Source organism: Aquarana catesbeiana, linkage group LG02 (genome assembly GCF_042186555.1).
Source record: "Aquarana catesbeiana isolate 2022-GZ linkage group LG02, ASM4218655v1, whole genome shotgun sequence".
In the NCBI taxonomy this organism is placed as follows: Eukaryota; Metazoa; Chordata; class Amphibia; order Anura; family Ranidae; genus Aquarana; species Aquarana catesbeiana.
Window position 1 is genome coordinate 695,883,693 of NC_133325.1, and position 13,485 is coordinate 695,897,177.

A 13,485-nucleotide genomic window follows, 5' to 3' on the forward strand; every position below is an offset into this window, starting at 1 on the left:
CACTGTTCCTCCCACTGACGCCAGCTATGGGACACTGTTCCTCCCACTGACGCCAGCTATGGGACACTGTTCCTCCCACTGACGCCAGCTATGGGACACTGTTCCTCCCACTGACGCCAGCTATGGGACACTGTTCCTCCCACTGACGCCAGCTATGGGACACTGTTCCTCCCACTGACGCCAGCTATGGGACACTGTTCCTCCCACTGACGCCAGCTATGGGACACTGTTCCTCCCACTGACGCCAGCTATGGGACACTGTTCCTCCCACTGACGCCAGCTATGGGACACTGTTCCTCCCACTGACGCCAGCTATGGGACACTGTTCCTCCCACTGACGCCAGCTATGGGACACTGTTCCTCCCACTGACGCCAGCTATGGGACACTGTTCCTCCCACTGACGCCAGCTATGGGACACTGTTCCTCCCACTGACGCCAGCTATGGGACACTGTTCCTCCCACTGACGCCAGCTATGGGACACTGTTCCTCCCACTGACGCCAGCTATGGGACACTGTTCCTCCCACGGACGCCAGCTATGGGACACTGTTCCTCCCACGGACGCCCACGATGGGACACTGTTCCTCCCACGGACGCCCACGATGGGACACTGTTCCTCCCACGGACGCCCACGATGGGACACTGTTCCTCCCACGGACGCCCACGATGGGACACTGTTCCTCCCACGGACGCCCACGATGGGACACTGTTCCTCCCACGGACGCCCACGATGGGACACTGTTCCTCCCACGGACGCCCACGATGGGACACTGTTCCTCCCACGGACGCCCACGATGGGACACTGTTCCTCCCACGGACGCCCACGATGGGACACTGTTCCTCCCACGGACGCCCACGATGGGACACTGTTCCTCCCACGGACGCCCACGATGGGACACTGTTCCTCCCACGGACGCCCACGATGGGACACTGTTCCTCCCACGGACGCCCACGATGGGACACTGTTCCTCCCACGGACGCCCACGATGGGACACTGTTCCTCCCACGGACGCCCACGATGGGACACTGTTCCTCCCACGGACGCCCACGATGGGACACTGTTCCTCCCACGGACGCCCACGATGGGACACTGTTCCTCCCACGGACGCCCACGATGGGACACTGTTCCTCCCACGGACGCCCACGATGGGACACTGTTCCTCCACGGACGCCCACGATGGGACACTGTTCCTCCCACGGACGCCCACGATGGGACACTGTTCCTCCCACGGACGCCCACGATGGGACACTGTTCCTCCCACGGACGCCCACGATGGGACACTGTTCCTCCCACGGACGCCCACGATGGGACACTGTTCCTCCCACGGACGCCCACGATGGGACACTGTTCCTCCCACGGACGCCCACGATGGGACACTGTTCCTCCCACGGACGCCCACGGCCTCCGCCCGATGGGACACTGTTCCTCCCACGGACGCCCACGATGGGACACTGTTCCTCCCACGGACGCCCACGATGGGACACTGTTCCTCCCACGGACGCCCACGATGGGACACTGTTCCTCCCACGGACGCCCACGATGGGACACTGTTCCTCCCACGGACGCCCACGATGGGACACTGTTCCTCCCACGGACGCCCACGATGGGCACCTGTTCCTCCCACGGACGCCCACGATGGGGCACCTGTTCCTCCCACGGACGCCCACGATGGGGCACCTGTTCCTCCCACGGACGCCCACGATGGGGTCACCTGTTCCTCCCACCGACGCCCACGATGGGGCACCTGTTCCTCCCACCGTCGCCCACGATGGGGCACCTGTTCCTCCCACCGTCGCCCACGATGGGGCACCTGTTCCTCCCACCGTCGCCCACGATGGGGCACCTGTTCCTCCCACCGTCGCCCACGATGGGGCACCTGTTCCTCCACCGTCGCCCACGATGGGGCACCTGTTCCTCCCACCGTCGCCCACGATGGGGGCACCTGTTCCTCCCACCGTCGCCCACGATGGGGCACCTGTTCCTCCCACCGTCGCCCACGATGGGGCACCTGTTCCTCCCACGTCGCCCACGATGGGGCACCTGTTCCTCCCACCGTCGCCCACGATGGGCACCTGTTCCTCCCACCGTCGCCCACGATGGGGCACCTGTTCCTCCCACCGTCGCCCACGATGGGGCACCTGTTCCTCCCACCGTCGCCCACGATGGGGCACCTGTTCCTCCCACCGTCGCCCACGATGGGGCACCTGTTCCTCCCACCGTCGCCCACGATGGGGCACCTGTTCCTCCCACCGTCGCCCACGATGGGGCACCTGTTCCTCCCACCGTCGCCCACGATGGGGCACCTGTTCCTCCCACCGTCGCCCACGATGGGGCACCTGTTCCTCCCACCGTCGCCCACGATGGGGCACCTGTTCCTCCCACCGTCGCCCACGATGGGGCACCTGTTCCTCCCACCGTCGCCCACGATGGGGCACCTGTTCCTCCACCGTCGCCCACGATGGGGCACCTGTTCCTCCCACCGTCGCCCACGATGGGGCACCTGTTCCTCCCACCGTCGCCCACGATGGGGCACCTGTTCCTCCCACCGTCGCCCACGATGGGGCACCTGTTCCTCCCACCGTCGCCCACGATGGGGCACCTGTTCCTCCCACCGTCGCCCACGATGGGGCACCTGTTCCTCCCACCGTCGCCCACGATGGGGCACCTGTTCCTCCCACCGTCGCCCACGATGGGGCACCTGTTCCTCCCACCGTCGCCCACGATGGGGCACCTGTTCCTCCCACCGTCGCCCACGATGGGGCACCTGTTCCTCCCACCGTCGCCCACGATGGGGCACCTGTTCCTCCCACCGTCGCCCACGATGGGGCACCTGTTCCTCCCACCGTCGCCCACGATGGGGCACCTGTTCCTCCCACCGTCGCCCACGATGGGGCACCTGTTCCTCCCACCGTCGCCCACGATGGGGCACCTGTTCCTCCCACCGTCGCCCACGATGGGGCACCTGTTCCTCCCACCGTCGCCCACGATGGGGCACCTGTTCCTCCCACCGTCGCCCACGATGGGGCACCTGTTCCTCCCACCGTCGCCCACGATGGGGCACCTGTTCCTCCCACCGTCGCCCACGATGGGGCACCTGTTCCTCCCACCGTCGCCCACGATGGGGCACCTGTTCCTCCCACCGTCGCCCACGATGGGGCACCTGTTCCTCCCACCGTCGCCCACGATGGGGCACCTGTTCCTCCCACCGTCGCCCACGATGGGGCACCTGTTCCTCCCACCGTCGCCCACGATGGGGCACCTGTTCCTCCCACCGTCGCCCACGATGGGGCACCTGTTCCTCCCACCGTCGCCCACGATGGGGCACCTGTTCCTCCCACCGTCGCCCACGATGGGGCACCTGTTCCTCCCACCGTCGCCCACGATGGGGCACCTGTTCCTCCCACCGTCGCCCACGATGGGGCACCTGTTCCTCCCACCGTCGCCCACGATGGGGCACCTGTTCCTCCCACCGTCGCCCACGATGGGGCACCTGTTCCTCCCACCGTCGCCCACGATGGGGCACCTGTTCCTCCCACCGTCGCCCACGATGGGGCACCTGTTCCTCCCACCGTCGCCCACGATGGGGCACCTGTTCCTCCCACCGTCGCCCACGATGGGGCACCTGTTCCTCCCACCGTCGCCCACGATGGGGCACCTGTTCCTCCCACCGTCGCCCACGATGGGGCACCTGTTCCTCCCACCGTCGCCCACGATGGGGCACCTGTTCCTCCCACCGTCGCCCACGATGGGGCACCTGTTCCTCCCACCGTCGCCCACGATGGGGCACCTGTTCCTCCCACCGTCGCCCACGATGGGGCACCTGTTCCTCCCACCGTCGCCCACGATGGGGCACCTGTTCCTCCCACTGATGCCCATCACAGGGGCGCATCCAGAGTCTAGTCTCGGGAGGGGCACTGCCAGAAAATAAGGTGTACCTGTACGCCATTTTGTGCAATAGCCAGCAAAGGCACGCGTGCTGATTGGTCAGAGGGGGAGCCATTCAGCGAGTCCGACGGAAGTGATATCCGCCGGCCACCTGCAATAGCTCCCCACAGAGATAGAACAGCGGTCTGCTGATGTAAACAAGGTAGACTGCCATTGTCAGAGATGAACAGAGTGATCTTGTGTTCCTGCTAACCAGGAACACGGATCACTCTGTTCATCTAGTGAGTCCATCTCCACACAGTTAGCAAGCACCCCCTAGAGACACAGTTAACCCTTTGATCACCCCTGATGTTAACCCTTCCCAACCAGTGTCATTAGTACAGTGACAGTGCATATTTTTAGCATTGATCACTGTATTAGTGTCACTGGTCCCCAAAAAGTGTCAAAAGTGTCAGATAGGTGTCCAATCTGTCCGCCACAATGTTGTAGTCCCGCTAAAAAAAAATCACTGATTGCCGCCACCATTACTAGAAAAAATAAATAAAAATGCCGTAAATCTATCCCCTATTTTGTAGATGCAATAACTTTTGTGCAAACCAATCATTATACATTTATTGGGATTTTTACCAAACATATGTAGCAGAATACATATTGGCCTAAATTGAGGAAGACATTTTTTTTTTTTATAGAAAAAATGGAAAAATATTGTTTTTTTTTTTCAAAATTGTGAGTTTGCTTATATCACAAAAAATAAAATATCACCAAAAGAAAGTGCTGTTAGTGGAAAAAAAGGGACATCAATTTTACTTGGGTACAGTGTTGCAGGACCGCGCAATTGTTAGTCAGTTACAGTAACGCAACGCAGTATAAATAATGGCCCCCAATTTTGGAACTCCAATCATTGACTTGTGTCCTTCCCTCTGCTGAACTACACTACTAAACCAGATGGGAGATTGGGACCAACAGACAATTTTTCCTTTAAACAATTGGTTAAATTAGGCTCAGTAATTTGCTGTGAGTGCCATTATATCTCTCTGTACCTGACTTTATTCCTTTAAGAGACTCAAGTATTCCCTAATGTTTCAGGAGGTGTAGCTTTTTATTAAGCTTTTTATTAAAATCTTCAATATTAAAATTATAAATCAGGTTATGCCAAATGTAATTTCTGTATATGCATGCATTTTCTAATTGTGGACTTATGTCTGCAGGTTCCCTTGTGGTTAATTATCCATTTGATGATGACGAGAAAGGCTTGTCTATGTACAGTAAATCCCCAGATGATGCGGTGTTCCAACAACTGGCACTATCCTATTCCAAGGTGAGCTTAGAGAAACAAAGCTCTGTGTGAGCCCCTAGCAGCTGCTATGCTGCTGTGTCTGCTGAAGATATACTATGATATGTGAGCCTAGAGGATAAACGTGGTGAACAATATCATCTTCCTTTATGCTCTCAGACTGCCTTTCCTTTTATTCATTATTTTAACATACTTTTACAAAATTAAGATTTCATATCTATTTTTTTTATTACTTGAAGAATATTATATATCATTGTGATTAAACATTTAATACAGTGTTTCTGTAGTCTGAAGGCAGGTTTTTCTAATAGGCATTTTTACAATGGCAGTGGCAGCCCTGATTTCTTTCAAAACATGTTTACTTTACTGTTTTACTTTAAAGAGATTCGATCACCTGATCAAATTTTTTGTTCAATCTTGTTTTAGTAAAAGTTTTACAATACAAAAGTAAAGGCACTGAGAGTAGGGTATTTATAGACATATTGAAGCACAGCTTGGTCAATCTGTGGTACAAAAAACAAAAACAGCAAAGGTTGACATATATTAAATAGTCCAAGACGGGCATGTAAGTAGAAGGTATATCATTAACAGTGATGTGCAAAATATATAGGTGTCAAACAGTAGTATGGTCAGTGGGTGCACTAGTAACATATACACATGTTCAAAAAGGGGAGGTCACTTATAGGTGACTAGTAAAGAGAAAGGGCAAAATATTGAAACAAAAAGCTATATATAGACCAAAAGGAGAGGGGAATAAGGCATGGGGGCACTTTATCATGGCTGAGGAGAGATGGGGGTAGGATCCTATTCGGACGAGTAACAGAACAAGTGGTCCAGGTGAGTGAGAATATTTCTTCTTTCCCTGTTTCCTGCACCAACAGCTATTCTAAGTCCCTAATGGAGTCTAATTCAGTTGCCCATCCACTGAGGGAAGGTACAGAAGTCAATTTCCAGTAATAGGGGATGACCATTGGCTGCAGCTAGAAGAAAATTTTCTTTCACAGAGTTAAAGGTTCCAGGGATCACGGATAGGAGGGCCATCGTAGGGGACACATGGACAGAAGTTATCATGAGCTTATAATATAGATCAAAGTTTTGCTGACAGAATGTCTAGATCAAAATTTTTAAAGTTATTACCGAAGGCAAGACTTTATTATTATTTTTTTTTTAGATTTGGATAGAAGGGGAAGCTCGGCTTTAATAAAGTGAAATGCAGCAGTTTCTTTTATTGTCCGATATCGTGCGCCAACATAATAAAGCACATGCATCAATGTTCTTAGTTAAAAATTCTTCCAAAATGTACACAATTACTGCAGTCACGTAAATGCTGTAGTGAGGATGGGCAGACAGTAAAGAGCACCACCACTGTTGGCTGCAATAGTCTAAATCTGTAATCTGGAATTTCAATGTACAATTATACAGTTGAAAAAAAGCTTTAGATCCAACAGTTAAAAATTCATTACTATAGCACCCTCGTGTGTCGCATCGAAGCAAAGCACTTTTGTAATGTTGAAAAAACAGCAGAGAGTGTACACCTTTTGGGCTGGTTCACACCACTAAAACGCCCTCCGGATGCATGCTTTTTAATGTGTTTTTTGCGCATTACGGTGCACTTTTTATGCGTTTTTGGATGCATTCTGGATCTTTTTTTTTCTGTTTTTTTTTATGCACTTTTCACTGTCCCTGCGTTTTTGATGCATTTTGCCATGTTCCAGTATAGTCCAGTGCCGGAAAAATGCAGCATGTTCTATCGCACTGGTGTGAACTATGCCATTGGAAACCATGTAACCTACTTTTGATGCGTTTTTGGTGCAGAAAAAAAATGAGCTGGACTGCATGTAGTGTGAACTGACCCTAAAACCTGGTTCACACCTATGCATTTTTAAGCGTTTTTTCAGTTTTGCAGAAATACACTTGCAGTCCATTTAACATGGTTTCCTATGGATGTACTTCACTTCTGTGCATTTTATGTTAAGGGCCAGGGACTTTTTTCTGGTTTTTAGTTCCGTACACTTCAATGGATGAAAAACATGTATTGAAATATGCAAAATGCACCTGGAATATGCAAACTGTAACCTGCATAGGTGGGAATCGGGCCTTAAAGTGTTACTAAACCCAGTAATATGAAAATAGTTCATCCACCTCCACAGTGTCCACAGCTTAAAAATCTTGTTTTTACATTAAAATATTGCCACTATATACCTTTTTGGATAATCTGTATACCACGGTTACATCATAAACTGCACAGTTTCTTCAGTGCTGGGAGTTCAGGAGGTGGAGATTTCTCACTGCATCCTATATACATGCCCACAAGTGTGATGCAAATATCATGTGACCTGGCTATCTCTGAGAACAAGTAAGATCAACTAAATTCTCTTTAGCATAAAAGACACAACTGAGCATATGCAGGTTGGCAATTGCCTGTGTTAGCTGGCTTTCCCAAGTTAGACATTGCAGGGAGGGGGAGGATCTATGCATACAGGATAAAAGCCTTTTTTACACAATGCAGAGGGTTAACTGCTTCAAATCTGCGCTATAGCCGAATGACGGCTACAGCACAGATCTGCTTTGCAGGGAGGACGTATAGATTTCCTCCCCTTTGCAGGCTCACCACGCCCCCCTGAAGGGCGCGCGCGGGGCACGCGCTGTGATCACCCGAGTCAACAACAGCTGATCACGTGATGTAAACAGAGGATCGGTAATCGTTTTTTTTTTTTTTTTCCTCATGCTGACATCGTGAGGAGAAAAAAAGCTGATCACCAGCTTCTGTTTGAAGGGACATCGGTCCCGAAGAGGAAGAGCCTCATATGTGCCCACCACTACCGCCTGTCAGTGCCACAATAAGTGCTCACAGTGCGTAAGTGCCAGCAATCAGTGCCACCTATCAATGCCTACCAGTGGTGCCAATCAGTGCTGCCTATCAGTGTCACCTACCATGCCGATCAGTGCTGCCTTTTTAGTGCCCATCAGTGTTGCCTTATCAGTGCCCATCAGTATAGCCTCAGCGTATATCAATGAAGTAGAAAAACTACCTGTTTGCAAAATGTATTAACAAAATATAAAACGGTTTTGTATTTTTTTTTTTAAATTTTATATTTTTAAATTTTTTTTTACCAAAAAATAAAAAAACCCAGAGGTGATCAAATACCACCAAAAGAAAGCTCTATTTGTGGGGAAAAAATGATAAAAAATACATTTGGGCACAGTGTTGTATGACCGCGCAATTGTCATTCAAAGAGTGACAGCACTAAAAGCTGAAAATTGGTCTGGGCAGGAGGGGGGTTTAGGGGCCCAGTAAGCAAGTGGTTAACCCCTTAAGTTCCACAGTGAATATATCAAGCATGCTATGCTGCATATACAGACTGATTTTACTGTTGTGGGTTTAGTAACCCTTTAAACCTCAGGAAAATGAAGATGCGATGGGACAATGTAAACTGGTGTTACATTGTCTAATTGTATGCCTTGGGTAATTGCTTCACTGTCCACAGAATAGAAGCAAAACTGTTCTGTATTTTGGCAACAATTTGTATCATTGTTTGTTGTAACAAAAATGTAGTAAACAGGTCTTAAAAAAAAAATAAAATAAAAAATTAAGTCTATTATTACAAATTTGATTGTGAAATATGCTTATTTTTTAATACAAAAAAACCTTGGACTGAGAGTAACTTGGTCTAAAGGAGTTTTGCAAGACGAGCAAACAATTATTTATTTATTTTTTTTCAATTTTGACTTGATAAACGAGTGATGCCTTGATATACAAGTAGCGTCATCTCACAACAGAGTATAAAAGAGAAGAGAGGCGTCTCTAAGTGTTGCAATACAGTTACATTTAATGAAGGTACAACATTTAGCATCTCACATGGTTGATGATTAACCACTTCAGCCCCGGAAGATTTGGCTGCTCAATGACCAGGCCATTTTTTGCGGTTTGGCGCTGTGTTGTTTTAAATCTTTATTTAAGAATTGCGGTTTGATCAAAGTGACAGAATAACATACATGTCAACCTGCGAAATTCAGTGACAGGCAATAAACATGACTATCCAGAGAGGTCTACTGTATATAGGTTAGGGAAAACACAGGCATGGTTCTAGAACAGTTATATTAGTTCAGGAGTCTGAGTCTAAGGGCTCTACAACAATCGTAACCTGTAGTTAAACTTAAACATTGGGGAGATCCTCCAACCGAACTATTGTGCCCTGGAAGACTAAACTTGAGTAACGTACCTCCTATAATGCGTGGTTCCTGGTTCTGATTTCGCAGGAGCAATACCAGAGGATTACCGCAATCCAAAGGAATTTTTTCTGTTTTTAATAGGAAAACAAAGAGGATGACGCCTAAGGCATCAAGAGGGAGAATAAAGATAAAGAATAAGGTAGAAGTGGTAGAGGGTAGGTAAGTGGAGGGGGGGGGGTGATAGGGCTCTGGCAGGGTCGACGGCCCCAAGCTTCAATTTCTCCCAAGACAGGTTATTCAAATGTAAGAATTGTATTCATCCGAGAATCGGAACAGGTTCCAGTGTGTCCAACGAGTGTTGTGTTCCTCCTCTCTGTCCCCTAGGGCAGCCGTGAGACCCTCCATCCGCTGTATGTCGCACACCCTAGCAAACCATTGTGATACCACCGGTGGAGATTGTTGCTTCCATACACTGGGGATGCACGCCCTGGCTGCATTCAGGAGATGTTTCAACAAGGATTTGCAATATCGCTTACAAGACATAGGGGTTAGGTTTAGGAATACTGCTGCTGGATTATCCTGAAGGGAGACATCTGTGATCTTGTGGATGATCTGTAATACCTGCCTCCAGAAAAGGGTCAATTCTGGGCAGTCCCAGAATATGTGGAGTAATGTGCCAGTTTGGTTACCACATCTCCAACAAAGAGGGCTTTGTCCTGGGAACATTGCCGCTAGTACAGATGGAGTCCTGTACCAACGGGTCAAAATCTTGTAGGTGATCTCTTGATATTTGCTACATAAAGATGACTTGTGTGCAAACAGGAGGATGCGTTTTTTTTGGTCCTCAGTGAATGTGATGTTAAGATCTCTCTCCCATTTCCTCAAGTATGGGGGATCATGTTGCGATATGTGAGCAAGTAAGATATTATAGGAGTGGGAAAGAGATTTCCTTATAGGTTCATCTCCTAGGCACAATTCTTCAAAGGGCGTTGGCTGTCTACGAAAGCAGTCATTATCAGGGAGGGATCGGATGAAGTGTGAAAGTTGAGAAATCTTCCACCTACCCAAGATAGACGAATTAAGAGTAGGATATAGGCCTGCGGGGTCAACCCACTCTGAGGGGCCAAGAAAAGAGGAGGCTCTGACCATTCTCTGTTCCGGCTGGAGCCGAAAGGACTTGTCTGAAAGACCTGGTATGAAGTCCGGATGCCCAATTATGGGCGTTAACGGGGAAGGAAAGCTTACTGTTTCAGCTATCCTGAAATATCTGTGAAGCTCCTGGAGGGTGGGTTCGATTAGTGGATGTGGGGAGGAAAATTGGGAAAAACGAGACCCACTCCAAGGCAAACCCGCCAAGGGAATGGGCACTAATTCCTGTTCCAGTCTGACCCACAATTTATGTGGTGAATGTCTGCACCAATCCACAACTCTGTTCATGTGGACTGCTAAGTAATATAGGGCGGGGTCGGGAAGACCTACCCCTCCTCTGAGTTTTGGCCGCTGTAATAGTGATCTCTTAAGCCGCGATGACTTGCCCTGCCAAACGTAGTTTACGAAAATTGAGCGTAGCTTGTGAAAGAAGCTCTGCGGTATCCTGACCGGTAATGCCTGCAGGAGGTAGAGCAGCCTCGGCATGATATTCATTTTTAAAACATTGCATCTACCAAACCATGATATTGCCAAGTTCTTCCATTTTTCTAAATCAGAGGAAAAGCCACTCAATAGGGGTTGAAAATTGAGTTGGTAGACGAGTTGTAAATCTGAGGGAATTTTAGTGCCTAAATATTGGATTACCTGGGGAGTCCATCGGAAGGGGAAGTTGCCTCCAAGTCGGGCCTGAGAGCTGGGAGATAGGGTGACGTTGAGTGCCTCCGATTTTTGGAGATTGATTTTGAAGTCTGATATATCACCATATTGGCGTATTTCAGATAGGAGGACCGGTATGGAGGTATGCGGATTCGAGATGTAGAATAAAAGATCGTCCGCATAAGCAGCAATTTTGTGATGGTACGTGCCAGATTCAAGTCCCTTAATGTCAGGGTTAAGCCTGATGTGTTGCAATAGGGGTTCCAGAGAAAGTATAAAGAGGAGCGGGGAAAGTGGGCACCCCTGTCTCGTTCCGTTGCTTATAGCGAAGGGTCTAGAATCAACCCCGTTCACTCTAACCGTTGCAGTAGGTGTAGAATAGACAGCAGAGATCCAGGACATAATGGAGGCCGGCATCCCAAGACGTCGCAGGGTAGCTAGGAGGAAGGTCCAGTTTACCCTGTCAAACGCCTTTTCAGCGTCTGTAGACAACAGGATGAATGGGGTATTAAGACGTTTGGCCATTGCTACAATATTTATCGTCCTGATTGTGTTGTCTCGTGCTTCCCTATTACGTATAAATCCAACCTGGTCCAAGGGGACTATACGTTGGAGGACAGACCCTAATCTTTCGGCCAAAATTTTTGTGAACAGCTTAAGGTCACAATTGAGCAGTGAAATAGGCCTGTAACTCGCACAGAGAAGTGGATCCTTCTCTGGCTTAGGGATAACGGTGATGCTCGCTTGTAAAAGGTCCTGTGGCATATTGTGATTGTCTAGTATTGCATTGAAGGCGGTGACGAAGTGGGTTGCTAATTGAGCTTGGAATGTTTTGTAGTAGGCAATTGTAAAACCATCAGGGCCGGGTGCTTTCCCTCTCGGAGACCCTGCAATGGCTCTCGCAAGTTCATCTGTCGTTATAGGCTGTGAGAGCATGTCTATCTCCTCAGCATTGAGGGAAGGCAAATTAGCTGCCTCAAGGTAGGTTTCTATTGTCTCTATTCTATCCTGGGGCTGGCCCCCTGAGGAGCGAGAGTGCAAGTTATAAAGAGCCTCATAGAATGCACGGAAGGACTCCGCCATTTCCGTGGAGACATGAGTTCTGAGTCCTGTAGGTGTGGATAAGGCAGGAATATAGGATAGGTTGCGTTGAGTTCGGATGGCGTTCGCTAACGTTCTACTGCATTTATCTCCGTACTCATAGAACGTTCTGCGTGTCTTCAATAGGTTGTGTTTAGATTAGAATAAGGAGTGTTCCCTAATTTGTTCTCTAAGGTTAGTGACTTCTGTTTCGAGGATCCTATCTGGGTGTGTTTTATGTCGTTTTTCGCAGTCGTGAAGTTTTGTGAGCAACTCGGACAGCGTTTTTGCTCTGGCCATCTTAAGTCTGTGACCATGCTTAATGAGCATTCCTCTAATGTAGCACTTATGTGCAGACCATATAGAGAGAGGGTTAGGGACCGAGTCTTTGTTGCTCTCAAAAAAAAGTTCTAATTCCCGTAAAATATCGGCCTTAACCTCAAGGTTTTGAATGAGGGATTCATTAAGTCGCCACGTGGCTGATCTCGGTGTCGGGTGTTGTAGGGCTATTCCTATGGAGATCGGAGCGTGGTCTGAGAGCGCTATATGACCAATCTGAGCGCTTGAAACAAGTGGGATCGTGCGTGGCATGGGAGACTAAAAAAATAGATCTATTCTAGAGTACGATCCATGAACTGCTGAGAAAAAGGTGTAATCCCTTTCCTGTGGGTGAAGTATACGCCAGATGTCAACTAACCGGTGAGAGTGGAACAATTCTCTGATTCGGTTACGAGATCTCAGGGACAGAGCTGAAGAGCTCGACGAGGAGTCCTTCCGGGGATCAATGGTAAGGTTAAGGTCACCCCCTAACACCAAAGTTCCTTCGGCAAAAGAAGCTAATGCAGATAAGCAAGACTCCAGTACTGGAATCTGATCTACATTCGGCAGGTACAGATTAGCTAGGGTGAACGTCTGCGAATGTAATGTACCCTTAACAAAAAGGTATCTACCCTGTTGGTCGGTATGGAGGTCCACCAGCTGCCAGGGCACAGTTTTGGCCAAAAGTACACTTGTGCCCTTTGATTTTGTTGAGGGAGACACACTGTGATATACTGTTGGAAAATGCTTATTGTTCAACCTTGGGATCTTGTCCGCCCGAAAGTGGGTCTCCTGTAAAAACACTACTTGGGGTCTTAGCCTCCAGAGCTCAGCCAAGCAACTGGAGCGTTTTTCTGGGATATTTAAGCCCTTCACGTTCCATGACACAAATTTCAGAGTCATTTTTAGCAAAGCGGAAACGGACCGT

At 49.4% G+C, this 13,485-nt stretch overlaps 1 protein-coding gene across 1 annotated transcript in view; it reads left to right on the plus strand.

Annotated features, from left to right (window-relative positions):
• The window catches only part of CPD (carboxypeptidase D), a 203,927-nt gene that overhangs the window by 134,212 nt on the left and 56,230 nt on the right, over window positions 1–13,485 (plus strand). The window contains exon 8 of the mRNA XM_073616853.1: window positions 5,095–5,204. Within this exon, the coding sequence (XP_073472954.1) occupies window positions 5,095–5,204 (110 nt within the window). The remainder of the gene's footprint in view (window positions 1–5,094; window positions 5,205–13,485) is intronic.